The sequence below is a fragment of the Aquarana catesbeiana genome, linkage group LG01 (assembly GCF_042186555.1).
Source record: "Aquarana catesbeiana isolate 2022-GZ linkage group LG01, ASM4218655v1, whole genome shotgun sequence".
NCBI lineage: Eukaryota > Metazoa > Chordata > Amphibia > Anura > Ranidae > Aquarana > Aquarana catesbeiana.
The window spans coordinates 738,736,512-738,759,727 of NC_133324.1; the positions used below are offsets into that span (position 1 = coordinate 738,736,512).

A 23,216-nucleotide genomic window follows, 5' to 3' on the forward strand; every position below is an offset into this window, starting at 1 on the left:
AATAATAACTCCAATTTCTTGTCAACAGGGTCTTTTAAGCCCTGTGCATTATCTTCCGGACAATATCTTCTTGTCCAGATTACTTGGAAGCAGACTCATCTGCCGGGCACTCCACCGAATCCTGAGCTTTAAGCTCTTCCCCATCCTCAACCCATTTCTGCTCCAGACTCTGAGACTCCGGGTCATACTTCCTGCCACCCTGCAGGACGGAGGCAATCATATCGGCAATCCTGTTCTCTAACCCGGCTCGGGCTAAAGACAGTTCATCCTTAGTGATAAAGGGTGAAGCAGCAGCATTGACTGTAGGCACAATACCAGATAGGTGCAGCGGCTCAGATTGCCCGGGAGCCTCTGGTCTTTCAGGGGATACAACACTAGGGATACGACTAGGTTCATCAGGAACTACTGATTACATAGGTGTGCCCTTCCCTGTGGTGTTAGTCCCACACTGCTTTTTGGAAGACATTCAATGCCGCAAACAAAGAGTACTTGGGTGTAGTTAAAACACCTCAGAAGGAAGACCCTTTAATAGGGCTCACCAAGCCCCTATGCAACAATCCTGCTAAGCACCTTTAGCCTGCCAAGCAACACCTGGTGACTCACATGACCCGGGTAAGGAAAAATGAACCACTGCAAGTGTCCGTTCAGAGCCTGCTCTGTGTCCCACAGCTGCCTTCTGGAAGCTCCACATGCTTGGCCTACACAGCTTAAATAGAGAGAACGTTCTTTGTGTGCGTGCGCACGCATGTGCGCAGTCTCGGTGAGCGGGCGTGACTGTATTCGCATATGACGCGAATCTTCGTGCGCTCTTGTGTGGTGAAGCCACGTGCACCATGGCCGCCAAACAAACTGCTGAGCCCAGTGGCGCTCTTGCGAACGCACATGTACCATGGTGAACCAAGGCAAAATGGCACACCGTCATGCGCCATTGTACAGGTAATAAACAGCCAAACACAAGAAAAAAAGGTACACTTTGCAAACACCCGCAGCTAGCCCAAAACTCCCCCCGTACACAGGTGTCCAGCCTTTAGCTAGCTTGACTGATTGTTACAGTCACTGGGACACCCCACAATAATAAAATAAAGGGGTTCACTTAGAAACTAAGGGCCCAATCTTCACCCTTCACAGCGGGTTCCTGTCACTTGGACCTTCAAGGACTGGGTACACTTTCATGTTTAGAGCCCACTCCCTTGGACCTGTACAGCACCCTGCAGGAAAAGCCTTAGCGCTGTAGTATCGAGGATTTCCACTCCGCAGGGTCCAGCGCCCAAAGGCCACATTACAGGCAAAACCATTTATCTAAGCATAAAAGCCTGTCTCAAATGGATCCGATCAGTAAATCTCGATTCATTTTTGGAACCGTTTGTGGGACTAGATACCTGGAGCTCAAACAAACCCTGCCATCCACCTTCCAGACACTGGTAAAAAAACTAAAGTACTTCCTATATGGGAGGGGTTATATAGGGGATCACTTCCTGTCTGAAGACCTTTGGTCTACCAGTGCCCATTCACCTAATGATGGAGTATCACCCAGCACGTAATGAATATTAGCTTGACTCAGTGTCCCATGATGTTTGAAAAAGAAATCCTTTTGAGAGAATGTGCTGTGGACAGACAAAACACAATTACAGCTTTTTGGTAAATCCCATCAGTCTATTGTTTTCAGAAAAAGAAAACAGCTTTTCATAAGGGCAAAGCTTACAAGTGGAATCAAAATCAGCACCCACTCAGAAATTGGTTTGTCAAGAAAAATGGGGACTACTACACTTTGCTACAATCCTCTTCCATTTTATCCTCTATATGTGTCCTCTAAATACAAAAGGCCCACGATGGTCTAAAAACTTTTCCATGAAGATGGTACACATGGACAACTTGCTAAGAAATCAAATCTTGATGCACATAACGTTTCACCCCATCAGGGCAGCTCTACACTGGGGTTTCTATTCTGGTACCAGGTAATGTACCAACTATGGTGACAGATTCTAACATTTCTACTGATAAATTTATTGGTGTCAGTTCTACACTCAATACTTCAAAACCCCTCTCTAAAGATTATGGAGGGTCCACTTTCAACATTTAGCTAGATACTTTTTTAGCGACGGCACCCAACACAAATTTAGACATCACACCGCAAAGCATGGACACACACACGAAGGGACATAAACGAGCGATGGTGGGTTCAATATTGTGAATCTGTCCTCTCATAGACTCTTAGTGGATGAGATTTATGTTCTGAGCAAAGGTCTCAGTTTTACCTACAACTATTTGCTATACTTTACTATAAGCTTATTCTTAAAAGTAGGTATAACAAACAAGATCCCAGTAGTAATTTAACAGAAACCCATACAGCTATGATTGACCAACTTGTATCTTTGTTGGAAGAAAGTGATTCAGCCAATCTCATTGATCGAATGGATATCACTGAACTCTTACAATCAGTGGAGGAATCCTCCACAAATGATACAGATAGACAGACTAGGTCAAAGCTCACGAAAAAAAAAAAAAAAAAAAATCAGACAATACCCCTATATTAACAGTAACATCTTAGTGAAGGTGAAAAATGGCTTTGATACAATTATCCAAGAACTCTTCCATAACCATAAAACCAGCGAACTAGGGAGGCAACATTGTGTAAAAAAATCTTAACCTGAATTGGTACCTTCCCATTACAGCTTCCCTAATTGAAAAATGTAATAAAATATGATATTAAACCATGTTGCCTTCCAACACGATCTAATTGATGCTGCCTATCTCAATGGAACAATTATAAAATCCACATGGGAATTTATTAGAACTAATTTTCCCACTATACAGACCTTTTTTTGCCCTCCCTAAGATTCACAAGATTACCCCACTTGGGAGATCTATTTTCTCAAGGAGGGGGCACTAACTGAAAACGCAAGCAGACTTGTCCATGAACATCTTAGGCCATATGCGACAAGCCTGTCCTCATATGTATGAGACACCATACATCTTTCTCCAGATTGTTAATGGATTACATGACTCTGAAAACGCCCCGTTGGTTACTGTGAATGTGGAAGCCCTTTACAGCTCCATCCCCCATGTCAGGGCTCCGGCAGTAAAGCACACTCTAACCCAACGGGGACAACAGGATTAGGCATATAGTGAATTTATTGTTTTTCATCTTGGATTTCATTCTTCAACATAATGCTTTTACATTCAACGGTTCCCACTACCTCCATGTAAGGCCTAGTGATGGGGACACGTTGTGCCCCATCCAACGCAAACCTGTACCTGGGGGAGTTGGAACGGATGTTTATAACCAACGAATATTTGTTGATGAACACAGATCAAATCTCTTTATAGAACCAATACATTGACAATATTTTTATCATCTGGGGCAGCCCCCGCAAGATCTGCTGAGGAGATAATTTAAGGAGAGGATGGTGCTCTATGGAGCAACCTCTATCGTAAATCGATGGCTGGTGTCATTCTCCACGCCTCAAGCTTTCACCCTAAAGCCTCATTAACTCTATACCTTACAGCCAATATTTAAGGGTGAGGCGTAATTGTTCTGACAACCCATCTTTTGCAAGGGAGTAAAAAAAACTACAACAGATTATTAAAGAGAGGTTATTTGCGCACTTAAAAAAAAAAAAAAAAAGGCATATTAAACGAGCCCTATCCCAAACTAGGAATGACTTGTTATCTAACGAAAAAGTCAGGGAAGATAAAAATCCATTAAGAATCATTACAAAATATTCTAACCATTATCAACAGGTCAAAACATAGGATTTTTTCATCATACTTACCTGTAAAATTTTTATCATCTGGGGCAGCCCCCGCAAGATCTGCTGTGGAGATAATTTGAGGAGAGGGTGGTGCTCTATGGAGCAACCTCTATCGTAAACCGATGGCTGGTGTCATTCTCCACGCCTCAAGCTTTCACCCTAAAGCCCTCATTAACTCTATACCTTACAGCCAATATTTAAGGGTGAGGCGTAATTGTTCTGACAACCCATCTTTTGCAAGGGAGTCAAAAAAACTACAACAGATTATTAAAGAGAGGTTATTTGCGCACTTAAAAAAAAAAAAAAAAGGCATATTAAACGAGCCCTATCCCAAACTAGGAATGACTTGTTATCTAACGAAAAAGTCAGGGAAGATAAAAATCCATTAAGAATCATTACAAAATATTCTAACCATTATCAACAGGTCAAAACATAGGATTTTTTCATCATACTTACCTGTAAAATCCTTTTCTTTGGGTAAATCACGAGACACAGAGTTAGGCTATTATTCCTTACTGGTTATACGCCATCTCTAGGTGAATGGACACTGGTAGACAAAGTCTTAGACAGGAAGTCTGCCCCTATATAACCCCTCCCATTCAAGAAGTAATTCAGTTTCGTAGCGAGCACTGAATCCTCATAAGAGGGGAGGGACCTCTGTGTCCCGTGATGTACTCAAAGAAAAGGATTTTACAGGTATGATGAAAAAATCCTAATTTGTTTATTGTACATCACAGGACACAGGGTGCTATTATTCCTTACTTACTGGGATGTCTGAGAGCAATTGCCTTGAGGGGAGGGAGACACCCTGGCAAAAAAATAGCCATCAGACTTTATGCAGCAGCCTGTAGTACACTACGGCCGAAAGCTGAATCCTCGGCTGTCTAACATCCACCTGATAAAATCTTGTGAACGTATGCACTGAAGACCCGGTAGCAGCCTTACAAATCTGAGCCACAGATAATTGATAGCGAAAAGCCAAGGAGGTTCCTACAACCCTGGGCTCATTATATGACGAAATGCGCGTCGGGAGGAGTTGACGGGCTGATGCCATCACGTGTATCTGTCTAAGCGGACGGGCATTCGCACAGCCGGCTACTTTGCTGTTTTTAACATTTGTTGCTGTAATTTTATATTCCCATTAAATGGTACTTTACCGAATTTATGCTATGGTGAGTTCCTTTTTTCATTCTGGGTAACATTCTATCACTCCTTATGGGTCCTGCTTGATTGGGGTATCCTGGCTACCTGATGGCTATATTTTTTTTTCATCACACCGACCATCTGCAGGTACCGCTTCTAACCCCCCTTGGATAAAGGCCCTGGCTGGGTATAAAGCCGCAAGCTCATCTGGCTTGCCTTATGGTAAGCATGCATTTTGTGTGGTGCTGGCATATTGTTTGCAGGAGAGGAATTCGTCACTGATTATAATCCATTTCTGCACACCTATGTTCACAGACGTTTAGCACTATTATCATTGGATGTGTTTATCTCAGAACTACATATGCTACACTTTTTGGGACTTTGCTTTTTCAATTTGTTATGCCCCACCATACATGTAACCATACATCACTCCCATAATTTGTTTATGGTTGTTTTTTAATGTTTACACCTATATTGTCTATATGTATTAGCGCTGCTACATTTTTCGTTTCATTTTATCAAGTGTGTATCCCACTTCTAGCGGCTGCTTGTTTCTTACTTTTATTGATTTCGTTTTTTGAATTAGCGCAGTATTTTTCTCACTGTTTGTTATATTTGATACCCCTGGTAGAATGAGCTCTCACCCCGAAGAGAGGAACCTTACGTTTCAGACCATTGGCCTGAATGACCAACTGGCGGACCCAATGGGCAATGGAAGCTTTGGAAGCTGCCTGCCCCTTCTTGGGTCCATCTGGTAAAACAAAAAGAGTATGATCCTCGGATCTCCGCAAATCTAGACAAAAACTCGGACTGCCCGGACTACGTCCAAGGAATGAAGTTGTCTCTCTTCCGTCGAACAAGGCTGAGAGAAAAAGGAAGGCAAAACAATGTCCTGATTCAAATGAAAGGCCGACATCACCTTTGGCAAGAAGGATGGAATAGGACACACCACCACCCTGTCGTGGTGAAGGATTAAGTATGGTTCCCTGCATGAAAGGGCCACCAATTCTGACACCCTTCTAGCCAAGGTGATGGCCATCAGGAAGGCTAGCTTGCATGACAGCAAAACTAATGGAATTTCCTTGATAGGCTCAAATGGTTGTTTCTGTAACACAGACAGCACCAGGTTTAAGTCCCAAGGACACATAGGTGACCTAATGGGGGGAAGCAAATGAGTTGCCCCCTGCATAAAGGTTTGGTCCAGCGAATGGAAGGCTAAAGGCCTTTAGAAGAATACTGACAAGGTCGAAATATGATCCCTGATTGTACAATTTGATTTCCACAGCCGGGAGAGAAATCTCCCAATCACGTACAACCACTGGCAAAAATTATGGAATCACCAGTCTCTGAGGATGTTCCTTCAGTTGTTTATTGTTGTAGAAAAAAAGCAGATCACAGACATGGCCAAAAACTAAAGGCATTTCAAATGGCAACGTTCTGGCTTTAAGAAACACTAAAAGAAATCAAGAAAAATAATTGTGGTGGCCAGTAACAGTTAGATTTATAGAACAAGCACAGGGAATAAATTATGGAATCACTCAATTCTGAGGAAAAAATTATGGAATCATGAAAAACAAACAAAATAACACTCCAACACATCACTAGTACTTTGTTGCACCACCTCTTGCTTTTATAACTGCTTGAGGTCTCTGAGGCATTGACTTAATGAGTGATAAACAGTACTCTTCATCAACCTGGCTCCAGCCTTCTCTGATTGCTGTTGCCAAATCATCCTTACAGGTTGGAGCCTTGTCATGGACCATTTTCTTTAACTTCCACCATAGATTTTCAATTGGATTGAGATCCGGACTGTTTGCAGCCCATGACATTGACCTTATGTGTCTTTCTTCAAGGAATTTTTTCACAGTTTTTACTCTATGGCAAGATGCATTATCTTGATAAATGATTTCATCATCCCCAAACATCCTTTCAAATAGATGGGATAAGAAAAGTGTCCAAAATTTCAATGCAAATCTGTGCATTTATTGAAGATTTAATGACAGCCATCTCCCCAGTGCCTTTACCTGACATGCAGCCCCATATCATAATTGACTGTGGAAATTTGCATGTTTTCTTCAGACAGTCGTCTGCATAAATCTCATTGGAACAGCACCAAACAAAAGTTCCAGCATCATCACCTTGCCCAATGCAGATTCGAGATTCATCACTGAATATGACTTTCATCCAATCATCCACAGTCCACGATTGCCTTTCCTTAGCCCATTGTAACCTTGTTTTTTTGTGTTTAGGTGTTAGAGATGGCTTTCTTTTAGCTTTTCTGTATGTAAATCCCATTTCCTTTAGGCGGTTTCTTACAGTTCAGTCACAGATGTTGACTCCAGTTTCCTCCCATTTGTTCCTCATTTGTTTTGTTGTACATTTTCTGTTTTCAAGGCATATTGCTTTAAGTTTTCTGTCTTGACGCTTTGATGTCTTCCTTGGTCTACCAGTATGCTTGCCTTTAACCACCTTCCCATGTTGTTTGTATTTGGTCCATGTTTTAGACACAGCCGACTGTGAACAACCAACATCTTGTGCAACACTGCGTGATGATTTACACTCTTTTCAATAGCCATGGTGTCAGATTTAGAGACTGTAAATTGGGGTGGAATATAGGACCTTGAAACAGTAGATCAGGGTGGCGCAGAAGCGCCCAATCTCATGATCTCTGTGAAACAGGACCTTCTGGGCCAGCCTGGCGCCACCAGGATGATTGGAACCCCCTCTTCACGAATTCTGCGCAACAATTGTGGAAGGAGAGGGAATCAGGGGGAAAGCATAAAACAAGGTGCCCGCCTTGCAAACCTGTGAGATTGACGCTTGATGAGGGAAGGCCCAAGAAGTACTAAGCGCCTGAGTAGAATGTGCCGTGACAGGGAAAGGAGGAACCCGACCTTTAATAGAATAGGCCTGAGTCAGTGTCTGTCTGATCCATCTGAAGATGGTAGCCGAAGAAGCGGCCAGCCCTTTCCTTGGTCCTTGTGTAACCACAAAAAGCGAGTCTGACCTCCGAAAGGACTCCGTGGCTGCCAAATACACCCGAATCGCGCGAACCACATCAAAGGTATGCAAAGCTAATTCCTTGGGTTGGGCTGGCTTGGGACACAGGGATGGCAACACAATGTCCTCATTCAAAAGAAAGTCAGAGACAACCTTGGGCAGAAATGACAAACGGGGAGGAAGAACCACTTTATCCCTATGGAGTACTAAATAGAGACTACGACAAGATAATGCCGCCAACTCCAAAACCCTGCAGGCAGAGGTAATAGCCACCAAGAATGCCACCTTCTGGGACAATCTAGGTAAGGGAATCTCCCAAATATTTTCGAATGGAGGTTTCTGGAGAACCGATAGTACCAAGCTTAAATCCCATGGTGGTAAAAGATACCCTACAAGCGAAGCCACATGCCGGACTCCTTGAATGAAGGTACGAACTGAAGAGTGAGTGGCTAGGGGGTCGCTCAATGAGCTAAGGCAGACATCTGGCCCTTGATGGTACTCAAGGCCAACCTCTGCTCAACCCCCTGTTGCAGGGAGGCCAAGGTCTGACCTATAAAAAAGGAGCAAGGATGAGTGCCAATCGACTCACACCAAGAAATGCACACTTTCCACGTATGATGGTATATCTTACTAGAAGTCGACTTCCTCGCCTTCAACATAGTAGGGATCACCGATACCGACAAACCTCTATCTCTCAGTATATGGTTTTCAATGGCTAGGCCATTAAAACCAACAACTGTAAAGCAGATGGTAAATCAGCCCTTGGAACAACTGGTCCTCTCTGAGATGTAGCTCCCAAGGAACGTTTACGGCCAACAGAATGACCAGAAGACTTTCACCCTTGGTCCTTCGCAGGCACCGCAGAAGAGGAAGGTGTTGGCCCCACAGTGGCACCAGAACCACTGCGGCGTCTACCAGAGGAACCCACGAGATTGCCACGAGTCTCGGTAACTTCCTGTTGAACTAAACCTGCTGAAGGAGCAGAAGTTTGAGCAGAAAAAAAGACTACCCTGGTCAGTATTAAATCCAAGGTCCAACCCAGGTAATTCAATTTCCTGGACAGTGATAAGGGAGACTTTGGGCAGTTCGAACGTCACCTGAACCTTTGCAGGAACTATATCTGCACAAGGAGACTCAGGGCCCCCTAAAGCAGACGGACTCTGCCCCTCTTGTTTGGTACCCCCAAAAGGATCAATTTGTGGATCCCCTTGACGCTCACGAAGGAGGTCCACCAAGCTGGAAACCAGCGAAGATGTCCCCCCCACCCCAATTATGGGTGAGGGCAGACCTTCATGCTGAAGGGGTCTTGTCTGCGGGACTGGAGAAGCCTGCTTTAGGCTTACCAGACCAAGATTGCTTGGAACCTCCCGGGAAAGACTTGAGAGATCTGTTTCCCTTCTCTGCAGCGGGAGCCCAAAAAATGTTATGGGCTGAGAAGGAAGGCCCACATTTTCGAGGCCCCTTCCCTTTCTTAGGCTGTGGCAGGAAGGTACTCTTCCCCCGTGACACCCTTAATGTCATCCAGGGTATCCCCAAACAGGCGATCGCCTTGAAAGGGCAGATCAATGAGAGCTTTCTTAGAGGCTTGGTCTGCAGACCAGTTTCTAAGCTACAGCACGCGTCTAATCACCCCTGCTGAAACGGAAAGTTTGGACAGCAGGGGAGTCGCATCCAAAGATGCATCACCTATAAACTGCAGCCCTTGGACCAACTGGTTTGCCAGATCAACATAAGCAGTAGGAACCTGCTCATTCCCCAGACCTTGGCGCAAAAGCTTGGCCCATTCAGTTAAAGTCTGAGATACCAGGGCCGAGGCCAGGACTGGTCGCATTGCCGAACCTGCCATAGTGAACATGCTGCATGCCCATCGGCGGGGTCTTTAAAGGACGGGGAATCCTCTACTGGAATCATGGTTGCTTACCTGGAAACTGGAGGGTCCACCACTGGTGGACTGGTGCACTTTTTTAAAAGTGATTCCTCAAAGGGGTATTGTACTGTAAAGCATTTAGGGACTACAAAAGGTTGCTTTGGTTGACCCCACTCCTTATAGACAAATTTGTCAAAATATGGAAGATATGGAAACACCTTAGCTGCACGAGGTGCCTTGTGTGTACCAAAAAGGAAAGCCACGACAGTGGCCACATTAGCCATATTCTCCATTTTTAAAGTCTCACGCACCGCAGTTACAAGTGCGTCCACCAGTGTTTTTTCCTTCGCTGCTGCGACCGTAGAGGAGTCATTGTCACTATCGGACGAATCAGGGAGCATGGTAGCAAGTCCCACTAGACGGGCCACGTCCATGGTAGCATCAGACTCAAAGTCAGATGGGTCAGACTGAGCAGGAGAAGGCAGATGACGCTTCCTGCCTGGCCTTTGCCCGCACGCCACTTCCACCCGGGATACTAGGGACTCTAGGACTGCCGTCAGTGCATTAACAGGGAGCTGGGGTTCAGAGGGACCAGGCGCCTCCAAATGGGGATCAGTGGGGGAGATGCGACCCTGAGGCTCCATGGAATAAGAGGAGATCCTGCAGCACAAAAGGAGTTTTGGCACTGCTATGGACCCCCCCACTAAAGGTGCTTGCTGGTAAACAGAAGGGAACCCCAGGGACTTACCATTACCAGATCGGAGAATGCTGGATTGGAACACTCAGCATGCCATGTGTCTCTCCTAAGTATGTTTCCTGGGAGGAAGAGGAGGGGCCCGGAATCTCTGTAGATCACATGACCCACTCGGTCTGTCTCTGTTTGTCTCCAGCATCGTGCTAGACTAAGGAAAAATGGTCAACGGCCGTGAGGTCACGAACGACACCAACATGGCCATCGGCCAAAGACCAAGCCAGACGAAGGGAAAATGGCTGCCAAATGCTGGTAGATCATTCCCAAAGTCCACAGAAGCCTCCGCTGTATCCTCTGCATTGAGACCCACCTTCAACTACTGTACCCACACTGGCACATGAGCCCCCCCAGGGAACACCCACAGAAGAGGGGGATGGGGGGAAACCCTGCACTGGGACCCCCATAGCTCCAGGTACTGCAGCCCCACCTAGCAAGGCAGTATGCACAGCAGCACATGTGCCCCCCCTCCCCCGACCTCAGGGAACACTCACAGAGGGGGTGGAGGGGAGATAGGGGGAAACCCAGCTTAACTGAGGGATGGGAGGAGGGATCCTGCAGGCAGGTCTGACCATCCCTGGAGAGTACACACGTCCACCCCACCCCGCATACAGGAGGGGAGGGGGGACTGTACTTACCCTTTCCAGGACCCTCACCACCGAAATGGGGGCTGTCAGCCAGGGGGATGCTGCAACTCGGATCAGTGCCTGGTCGTATGCAACCCTGCGAGACGTTTAACTCATGGGCCAGCCTCTGTCTGCTGATGCTAGGTCACGGCCGACCTACAACGTAGCTGTGGTCTGCACGTGCTTGTTGGCTGGACTGGGGAGACCACTGGATCTAGATTATCCAGCCAAGCTGTCAAAGTTGAAGCTACACCCAGGACAGGTTAAACTCTTCTTCTGTCACTGCAACAACACTCATGGTACCCCCCTGATGAATGATGTAAGCCACTGCTGTGGCATTGTCCAGCTGAACCTGAACCACAACTAGTCAGAAAGGAAAGCCAATGAAACGACAATAGATGAATCAATCCTAATTCCAGGATGTTGATTGGAAGTATGGATTCCTCTGTGGGACAACAACGCTGCCTCAAAAAGGCTGATGTCCTTTGTGACAATCTTCCAATGTAAGAGCAGAAATCACTTGCCCTTAGACAAAGCAGGGGCATAAAGCACCATGACAGAGATATCTTGCTTCATACAGTTACTCTGACCATTTTGTCCAGAGAAAGGGTGGACTTTACCCATGCTGTGAGAGTGTTTCAATGTAAAGCCCTGGAATGGATCTGAGCAAAAGAAACAGCCTTGAAGGTGGATACAATCAATCCCAGAGATTGCATACAGTTTTGCAGGGAAGACAATGTAATTTATGTCATCAAACCTGACCCTACAGTTTTGTCAGCTATTCCTCGAAAAGGAAGACTTTGGCTTGAAAGGTACCCACGACTAGGCCCAAGTATTCCAAGAGATGCAATGAAATCTTCATGATGTTTTGGGTCCATCCAAGATCCATGGCATGACTGACACAATGAATTCCAAGGTCCTAGATGTCTGTTCACAAAGCGGCAGATTGTCCAAGTATCTGACAACTGGTAAACCTTTCAGATGAAGAAGTCCCAGAATTGGAGTGAGGACCTTTGTGAATACTCTCAGAGTCGAGGCAAGGCAGAAGGGAAGAGCCACAAATTCATAACAGTGTTTGTTCAGGGCAAAACAAGGAACATTTTTATGACTTGGTTTAATAGGAATGAGTAAAAATCCATCCCTTGTGTCAATGGTCAGTCTCTGCGTTGAAGGGAGGCAATAACTGTACAAATATATTCCATTCAAAATGTTTGAGGATGTACAAAAGTGTTGTGCACCTTTAATCCTTTCGCTGCCAGGTCTGTCATATGGACCTGACAGCGGAGGGGGGGGGGTTTACACACATTCTCTGTGGCAGCAGCCACTGGGATTGTGTGTAAACCTGACTGACCAATTGCTTCCACACACCCTCGATAATGAGAAACACCCCCCCCCCCCCATGTATACCGGGCTCTGCTTGCCCATCTGCAGGCCCATGACCACCAGCATTGCGGGTGCCGGTGGGTAGGTGTGAGGAAGCTTAGTGGACTCATGCCTGCTCTCCTTCCCTCCTTGTTGCTGATCCAGAAAGCGAAAGAATGTAATGCAATGCGATGTGATCCTGCATTACATTCAGTGAATCACAGGGGAGACATTCAGGGTCTTTTAGGCTCTAGATGTTTCATTAAAGAGAACCTGTCACAAAAAAATCATCAAATAGGGGATTTTTTGTCCCCCTTTCATGTGATGAAAAAAAAGTTAAATAAAAAAGTTTTTAAACTGTAAAAATGTAAGTTACATCCAAGCACATACAAGAAATTTTTTTTGTTGACGAACCCCAACATAAATGCACGTACATAAATGAACATATCGAAGGGGACCTATACATAAAAACGTTGATTGCGATTGTGTTGCATATCGCCAGAGTAATATTTCTAGCACCAGACCTACTCTGTAATGCTAAACTGATGACCTTTTGGGGGCTTTTAAAGCGTTGCCTAATAAAAATATAGGGTACTGAAGTTTGTCGTCATTTCATGGGTGCACACAAATTAAAAGCTGGGATGTTGGGTATCTATTAACTTGGTGTAACTTAGTCTTTTATATTTTATCAAAAAAATGGGTAATGTATTCTATTAGTTTGCCCTAAAAGTAGTGTATTTTTTACATTTGCTAGACCTCAGTGTAAATAAAAAATTGGAACTACCACTATTTTATTCTCTAGGGTGTCTGCTGCATTAAGAAAATATGTAATGTTTTGGGGATTTTATGTAATCTTCAGGCCTAAAATAATTTTTTAAACATGTGTGCAAAAAAAAAAAAAAAAAAATGCTAAAATGGCTCTGGCAAGTAAAGGGTTAAATCGAGGATAAGATGGAGGCCTCTTTAGGGTTTGGGAACTGTAAACCCTGAAACCTTTTGGTTAAAGGAAAAACAATTCCCTAAACCAACAATCTTTAAACAGTCAACCATGTTGAGATACTAGAGGGCACAAAGCAAAATAATGTAGGTGGGAGGAAAAAGACTAAATTTTAATTTGTAACCTGTAGAGATTACCTCTTACACCCAAACGTCTGATATGCAAGCTTTTCAAATCTCAGCAAATACTTTTAGATGTCCCTCCACCTGAGATGGAGTTGGTAGTGGCAGACCAAACTGAAGTGGATTTATCTGCAGGTTTTGACATCTGGGATTGCTATGGGCGAGGAGGTGGAGGAAGACTTGTGAGTGATTCTAACCTGACCTAAAGGAATAAAAGGAATGTTTTGATGCAGGATAGGAAGGTGTTGATTTATGTTGTTGATCATTATGTTTGCTCATTTGATTCAAGCGACCACTCTTATCCTTTTCACCTTTTTAATGATTTCCTTCAGCAAAGTCCTGAAAAGCCTATAAAGGGCAGTTGTAACAAGCCTTTCTTAAATTGTGGCTCCTTTGACTAGTACTTAAAGCGGAAGTAAACCCATCCATAAAACAGTTTCATTTTTGGCACGTGCCGGAAATGTAACACTCCCATTGGTTGTGCTCTCAACCAAACTGTCAAATCATCCAATCGCTGGTGTCTAAACTGATCACATGTGCAGCAGCATGGCAGTTGTAGATTACACAGAGGCAAAGATGGCAGCTTCCTTGGCTGAAAATGATAGGAGGGTTTACTTACACTTTAAGCCCAGTTCACACTTGCGTGGGCTTTTATTTCAATGTGCTTCCCTACCCTCTGAAACGTGGGAAAAGAAGTCCCGGGCCCCTTTTGAAAATCGCACCGCGCAGAATTGCATGGTGCTGTGACATCATGCAGTTTTGTGCATGAAATTGCAGGCATTTTGCAGATGTGTGGTGGTGTCATTAAGAATTAATGGTACTCTGCAGATCTGCTAAACAGCAATGTATTTCTCTTGCATGTCGGGAACACACGCAATTGTGCGCATGGTCCCAGCATGTAATAATGTGAGCATTTGCTCTGCAGATATAAACCAAGTAAGGGACGCTTGAGATAAAACACAAGAGTATTTAGTACTGCAGTATATTCAGCTTTATGAGAACCGAGCTTAGACACCACCGTAGGTTGAGTAATGACAGAATCCTTTAAATTTAAAGTGGAACACAAAGCCTCAATTAAAAACAAAACAGTTTCCTGAATGGGCCTCATCAAAAGAAAAGAAGACGGGGGGAGATGGGCGGAGCCTAGCGGAGCAGACATGCATTGTTAGAGCTCCACACCGCTGAGGAGAGAAGAGAAGGACAAAGCGGAGCCTGCAGGCTCAAAAGGTATCCATTTGAACCTTTTTGCCCCTGGGAACAAACTGTGAAAGTTTGGGCAGGAAATATGGTACTGGGAGGAAACCGTGGCAGAAATAAAAATCACCTCACAAAGAGCTCACAGGCACTCACTGCAGCTGAAGCAGCTCCAGTCACCTCACAAGATACAGCATCAGGGCGCTCTCACAGACAGAAAATGTCACAGCAAGACTCTCCATTTGAGTCAGATACAGAACAAATCCTCTCACAAACTTCTCCACAAGCCTCCTCAGCATCCCCAGAAATATTATTACAATTTGAAAAGATACTTCATAAGGCTTTAAAACAAACCTCAGACCAAATAACAAAAAGCCTAACCAAAGAAATAAGAGAGCTGGGAAACCGCACCGCAGCCTTAGAAATAAAAATGGATGAAATTGAAATTACAACCCAAGAAAATATAACAGAATTGGAACAATTAAAAGAAGAGAATTTAATACTTCAAACTAAGCTCGAAGATTACGAAAATAGAGCCAGACGTTCAAACTTGCACATAAGGGGAATACCTGAAACTGTGACAGACCTGCAATCTACTATTACTGCTCTATTACAAGATCTAAAGCCAGATATCCCTATTGAACGTTTAGAACTGGACAGAGTACACAGAGCCATCACAGCCAAAAAGAAAGATGGACCCCCCACGTGATATAATCACAAAATTTCATTATTACAGAACGAAAGAACAAATACTAATTGCTGCAAGAGAAAAAAAGGAACTTAATTTTCAAGGACACAATTATCAAATTTTTGCTGACCTATCCCAACTTACTATTACTAAAAGACGATCCATGAAACCCCAACTAATGGAACTGCAACGCCACAACATTATGTATCAATGGGGCTTCCCCTTTTCAGTCAGATTTAACCACCAAGGTACAATTTACAGAAGCAGATCAGCAGATGAACTACAACAAACCCTTTTAAAATTAAATCTGACAGAACCCACAAGCAGCAACACTCCCACACGCAGAAGAATGGCGTCATCTTCACCTTCAGGCAGCACCCAGAAAATTCCAGAACAAAATGGGAATCATCATTCTCACAAAAGAGGCCGTTATGCCACATCATCCATGGACCAAGAAGATTCAATGGACTGACATCCTAATTCCTGATATCTCTTCATTTATTATACTAAGAGATGGTTCTCTATAAAAAACCTGTATTTATAACTGAATGTAACTGCATTCAGTTATATTTCTTATTGCTTCTGATTCATATAGCCTTAGAATATATAAGTGAAATAAGGAAATTCTTGTTCAGTTATATATTATCAGGTAATAACAATAGATTTATTACTTTTTAGGACAAATATGTTCAATAATCCAGAAGTAATGGAAGCTTTTTCTTTTTTTTCTTAAAACAAATATATTATTACCTAACTAGCTCCTAGAATTATGTTTTTGTTTATTCTAATCTGAAGCAATACAACCTCAATTTTATGAGTTAACATATCTAAACAGTTACATATGAATAAAATATGTAATTGTTTACTCTAAAAGGGTTAAAATCCCAAAATAATTCAAACTATCTTCATCAATACCAAAGTTATTAACAGTATCTTTCTAACTGAATTTTTTAGCCTAGGGCAAGACTAACCATATACAACCACCCTGGAATAAATAATTTCTACAAAAACTATATTTTGCACTCCAATTAATGAAACATCATTTTGATGTCTTTTGACATAGCACTTCTCTCCTGTAAGCGGAAGATCCGTGTACCCCCATTAGCCCTCCTCATTCTCCCAACCATATTATGTGGGAGTGTGACGAAGGCACTTATTCCCCTGAGAGAGATATTTATTCTCTTTCACGGGTAAATTGTGATTACTTGCAAAAAATAATTTATACAATGTATCATCTAATCTCATATGTTTTTTGTTTACTCTTTACTCCAGAATTCACTGGTTTCTTTTCTATCTTTTCATCTCTTCAGTCCACACAGGTTGATCTGCGCAGTCAGCTCTGCATAACAAAAAGTAAGTCAAAACTATTTGATCTGTTGCCATGGCACCACTGAATATACTTTCCCTGAATGTTCAGGGAATAAATGTCCCTCAAAAAAGGACCAAAGCCTTCCGTACTTTCCATAACAAGAAGGCTCACATAGTATGCCTCCAAGAAACACACTTCACCAAACATTCTACTCCAAAATATATTTCTCCTTTTTATCAACAAATTTACACGGCTTCTGCCTGTACCAAGCAAAGGGGAACTCTAATTGCATTTCACCGATCCACACCATTCACCTTATCATCAGAAATTAAAGACCCAGAAGGTAGATACCTGATACTCATGGGTTATATAATGGATACAGCAGTCACGGTGATTTCCTACTACGCTCCTAACAAACAACCTACACCATTCCTCTCACATATATTACAAGTGATTAATACACACAAAATAGGAACAGTGATAATGTGTGGGGATTCGAACCAGGTCCTCCTCCCATTTCTAGATAAATCACCTTTTACACCATCCAAAATAACCTCTAGATTACCTTTTTCTCAACTTCTTTCCAAATACAATCTGGTAGATTCGTGGAGAGGAAGTAACCCAATGAAAAAGAAATTCACTTATTTCTCGCACCCTCATCAAACCTTCACCAGAATAGATCATATTTTTCTAACAATAGGAATGATACCAGAAATTATTGCATCAGATATAATTCCGATTCCGTGGTCTGACCATAATGCAGTATACACTACTATAGCCTCAGCCATACCAAAAGCGCATGACCCAACGTGGTACTTACCGGACATAATGCTCAAACACCCACTACATCAGATGGCCATTGAACAAGCTTTAAAGGAATACATATCAATTAATAATACAACAGACATCTCCCCAATAACACTGTGGGAAGCTCATAAGCCTGTCTTGCGTGGTACAATACAAAGACAAATGGCACTATTTAAACGGGAACGCAAAAATCTAGCAAAAAAACTAGAACTCAATTTTAATGCAGCCTACATATCATTCCAAGATAATCCATCTCAGAGTACAAAATCTCATCTGGAAAAATCTAGATTGGAATACGATCTATTTCTCACTGAGTCAGTTGATAAATCCCTCACACGCTCCAAACACAATTTCTACATGAATACAAACAAACCAGGTACATATTTGGCTCGGGCATTAAATTCAACTAACAAATCTTTCAAACCAATACGTTTGAAATTATCAAAAAATGTTTATACTTGTAATCCAGTTAAAATAGTCCATAAATTTCACTCACATCTCGCAACTTTATACAAGACAAACAATGAATTTAATCCTACAGAGGCTGAATCCTTCTTCTCAAAAATAACCTTACCTGAGTTATCTCAGAATCAAAAAAGCAGTTTGGATGAGCCTATAACTATAGATGAAGTTGCTAACGCCATAAAAGACCTAAAACTTAATAAAAGACCAGGCCCAGACGGCTACTCGGCTTTATACTATAAAACATTCTCAGAAATACTCTCTCCCATTCTCACTGAAACTTTTAACAAACTTCTAGATGGACATTCTTTTCGGCAAGAAACATTAATGGCAATTGTTTGTATGATCCCAAAACCCCTTTCTGATGATACTTCCTGTGTGAATTATCGGCCTATCTCTCTGTTAAACCTTGATAATAAATTATTAGCAAAAATAATAGCAAAACGCCTCAATAGCATTATAGGAAAATTAATACATAGAGATCAAGTAGGCTTCATGCCAAATAGACAGGCAGACGATAATATACGCAGGGCAGTGTTATTGGCACATATTGCTAAAAAACGGAAAATCCCTTTATGTTTTCTATCTCTCGATGTTAAGAGGGCATTTGACACAGTATCCTGGCAATATATGCAATATTCATTACAAAAATGGGGTTTTGGACCCCACTTTTTAACATGGATCAAAGCATTATATAATAAACCCAAAGCCTATATAAAATATGCTGGATACAAATCTGATGCCTTTAATATCGAAAGAGGTACCCGACAGGGTTGCCCATTATCTCCCTTATTATTTGCCCTTATACTCGAACCCATGGCCCAATACATCAGAACAAACCAAACTATAACTAGCATTGAAGTAGGAGGTATTACACACAAATTATGTATATTTGCAGACGATATATTACTTTTTCTATCATCACCACAGGTCTCTGGTCCTAACTTAATACCAGCTCTTGATGGATTTGCAGCCCTATCCGGCCTTATGATTAATCCTAAGAAATGCCTAGTGCTTAATATTTCACTCACAAACATGGAATTGATCCCGGCTAGGGCTGCATTCCCATTCACATGGGCAGAAAAATCAATCCCATATCTTGGAATTCATTTAACAGCATCTCATTCTGACTTATTCTCAACCAATTATCCTTCTGTATTAAGACAGATCACAAACCTAATAAAACAATGGTCGCAACTTCCTTTATCCTGGATAGGGAAGATTAATGCAATCAAAATGACTATTCTACCCAAATTGATTTATCTATTCAGAGTCCTCCCTATTCCAATTCCTTCCTATTTTTTGAGAATAGTACAAAAAAGAGCAACTTCATTTATATGGGGCTCTTCTAAACCACGTATACCTATACACACACACTACATCTTCCCAAAAATAAAGGAGGCCTGGGATAGCCTAATTTTACTAACTACTACAGAGCAGCACATTTGGCCAGTCTGTCCAAATACCATGCAAAACAGGAAATCCCATTATGGGTATTTATAGAGGCTTCAGAAAATGACCCTCTATTAATATCAAACTTATTATGGCTTGATCCTAAAGACCGCTTTAAAATTCATAATCCCATAACTAAACACTTCTTATCTCTCTGGGATAAACTAAAAACCAAATATCAGTTACAATCTCCACACAATCCTCTCCTTTCTTTTATCAGAAATCCGGCCTTTTATCCGGCATGGATCTACCCAAATTCTTTTAAAGCTTGGACAACATCAGGCATTCAGACACCAAATGACTTCATAGCATCTAAATCATTCCTTTCATTCCCATAGCTTAGAGAAAAATATGATCTACCAAACTCTGAGATATTTAGATATCTCCAAATCAAAAACTTCTATACACCATTCCTAAAGGGGGATACACCATTATCCAAATTATCCATTTTTGAATCAATCTGTACAAAAGATCCATTTGCTAAAGGTACAATTTCATCACTTTATAATCAATTATATGGAGTAGCAAATCTTAATAGACCCTCTTACGTTCAGAGGTGGGAGGAGGACCTGGGACGAACTTTAGAAGACACGGACTGGTCTAACATATGGCTCACATCTAAGTCATCTTCACCCAACATCTTAGCACTGGAGACAAATTATAAAGTCCTAACTCGCTGGTACCTTGTACCCGCTAGAGTGGCAAAATATTCACCTAATACCTCAGCTCTTTGTTTTCGAGGATGCCCAGAAATAGGCACACATTTACACATATGGTGGACGTGTCCAGTAATCCAAACCTTCTGGAAGGAAGTCTTCGTGATTGCATCTAAAATATTTAAAAAAATAATACAACCAGATCCATATATAACTTTACTTAATCTAAAACCGGAATGGTTAACACTCTCTCAATTCAAACTTATGATCCAACTAATAACGGCTGCAAAACAAACAGTGGCCAAGGCATGGAAATCTCCTACATTGGTACTAGCAGAAACAATTCACAGAATGAATAATACAATGTCCCATGCTAAGATGGTAGCCATCGATCAAAATCAAATTCCAAAATTTGAAAAACTTTGGCATCCTTGGATAAAACAACAGTTCCTGTCAAACTTCAATGACTCTGTCCTGTTGCCATGGTAACAGATTAAATGACTTACAGAGACACCCATTCTAAGGCTTCAAAGAGAACTAAAAAGAATAATAAACTGACCAGCGGGACAACCTTGGGGACCATACCTCTACCTTTCTACCCTTTTTCTTCTTTCTCTTTCCTTTTCTCCACCTTACGATTAAAGCTCATTATCAGAATTTATTTGACCTATATACACTCTACCTGTAAACAATATGTATAGTAGGTATAAATCATTTAAATACCTACAAAAGTAACTAAGGAAATGACATATATCTTTAATTTAGGTTTACGTGAACCCAATGTTTAATATTTGAAATTTCATGATATTTACCTATATAAACCCTACTGTAAAACAATGAGCTTACTTTATAGATCCTTGTAAACTTACTTTATGTATCTTTATAACATTGTATACTCAATAAACTTCTTTTGACAAGGAAAAGAAAAGAAGACACTGGCATGATAAGTTAAAGTCAAACAGAAATTTTAGAAATCTTTTAATCATAGGCTGCTGTAAAATGAAACTGTATGTTTTGTACCCTTGTGAGCAGGAGGAGCAAAACGTTTCTCCAACTGAGACATTAAACCTTCCATAACGGAAAAAAAAAAATCAGCCTTAGTGAGATGGGAAGAGGGAGAAATGCCCAATAAGTAGGAAGATGCAGAACTAGTTGCTGACAATGAATTTTCAGACTTGCTTGAAGCAAAACCTGCACAATTTTACCTGCGCCAAGCTCCGCCTTACAACCATTACAATGTTAGATGTAGAAATGTCATATGCAGTTGCAGAACGATCTTCCCTCAGTTTGGTAACGTTGCCTATGACAAAAAAGGTGTATGCACTTTTAAGATGGAACTACTATTCCCCTCGGGAATACTCTCAGACCCTGGTATTCCAAGGGTTAAACAGAGGCTTTGTGCTACTTGTCATTGCAGGCAGCAGTAGAAGGTAAAGTGGAAGATGTGTATACACTTGAAAACACAGGGCAATGGAGCGGAGAAAGAGCAGCTGTCAGTCCTTCAGAGAGCAGAGTCCACCATTTATTGACCTTTAGATTTTAGTCTTGGTTTTTAAGATAGCACTTTTTCTTCAAGTATGGTCTTCACAAGAGCTGGATCTGTCCGTCCCTTTGAAGCCTTCTGAACTAAACCTATGAGCTTATTCAGAACCTTAAGGTTTCCTTGTCTTATGGCAGCAACCTAGAAACAAGGACAAAAAAGTAAATTGTGATAACCAAAAAAAATGCATGTTGTTATTTTTTTTTTTTTTTAGTAATTTTTCTACTTTTGCTTCTGAGACTTCACTTTGCCTCTGAGACTTCAGTTTACCACGCATGCACAGAATTCTATGTCAATTAAATGATGAAACACACTGCAAAATGCAGCCAAACACGAAATAAAGCATATCTATTGTCAAAAAGTAACATTACGTATTAATTTCCACATTGTGTTTCAATTATTTCTAGTCTGCTCAAATTAATCTGAACAGTCTTACAGTTTGTAAACTTACTTTGTGAAGATACCCACACATTTACTTCCTGAAATTCTATGACACATATTCACTATGCTCTATTAGTGGGCACTTCTGTGTCACAGACTTCACAGAGCCTGCAGTCTGACCTGCAGAGGTGCCGAGAGGAGGAGTTTCAGGAGGCGGAGTCAGTACAGGGACCACTGCCCACCATGGTACCATGGAAAATGTTGTTTTCAGATATATCAAAATAATCAGCAGAAAGAGACGTTGCAAAACATGCAGGAAATCCATGAAGTTGATGAAAGCGCTTATATTGGATTGTCAAAAATAACTACTGCTTGCATTGCTATTATAACGTTGATGTTATAAAATGAAAGGGTATTCTGTGACCACAAAACTTCTGATAGATCAGGACCAGGGGTGGGTTGATTTAGTGGAACAGACCAAAACTGACAAGCATAATTATCCTTATTTAGTAAGGTAAATCAATGTAATCTGAAATAATTTCTTAACTGATTTGAATAGAGGTAAGTGAAACATATTGGGCCCTATGGGTTAATAATCTGAATGTTGTCCTGCTTTAGTGAAAGCCCAATGGAGAGACCTCTTGAATTTATAGTTACATCATTTACACACTTACACAGTTCCTAGTGCTCTGTGAATTCAGGTGTACAATGACTCCTCAGAGAGTGCCACTCTCTGCCCAAGAAACTGTAAATTCTGTGGTGATGTCATTACTAGTATAGTTTAATGCACTGATTCACAGCCTTGGAATCAAAATGGAGACAGATCTCTCAGTAGCCAGCTTCAGTTGCATGGTTTTGTTTGTTCCTCTAATGCAGATGAGTATTGGAATAAAGAAAGTTATATGCTACATACAGTACATTTCATATTAGGCACTGTGTACTCTACTGATAACATCAATGTTAACAAGTTCTCTTTATCTTTTGCAGACATGTACATTTCTTACAGAATGTGCACAAATATATATTGAAAACACTTTAGATTTATCTCTATGGCTACACACATGCTTTCCTTTTGGAAATAAAGTGCTATCATTAAAGAAACATAGCTGT

At 41.7% G+C, this 23,216-nt stretch overlaps 1 protein-coding gene across 4 annotated transcripts in view; it reads right to left on the reverse strand.

Moving 5' to 3' along the window:
• Nucleotides 1-21,146: 21,146 nt before the first annotated feature.
• The window catches only part of GATB (glutamyl-tRNA amidotransferase subunit B), a 209,308-nt gene continuing 207,238 nt past the window's right edge, over nucleotides 21,147-23,216 (reverse strand). For all 4 annotated transcript variants that reach the window (XM_073605024.1, XM_073605015.1, XM_073605009.1 and 1 more), the window contains one exon: nucleotides 21,147-21,866. In XM_073605024.1, coding sequence (XP_073461125.1) covers nucleotides 21,738-21,866 — 129 coding nt within the window. In that variant the 3' untranslated portion in view covers nucleotides 21,147-21,737. The remainder of the gene's footprint in view (nucleotides 21,867-23,216) is intronic.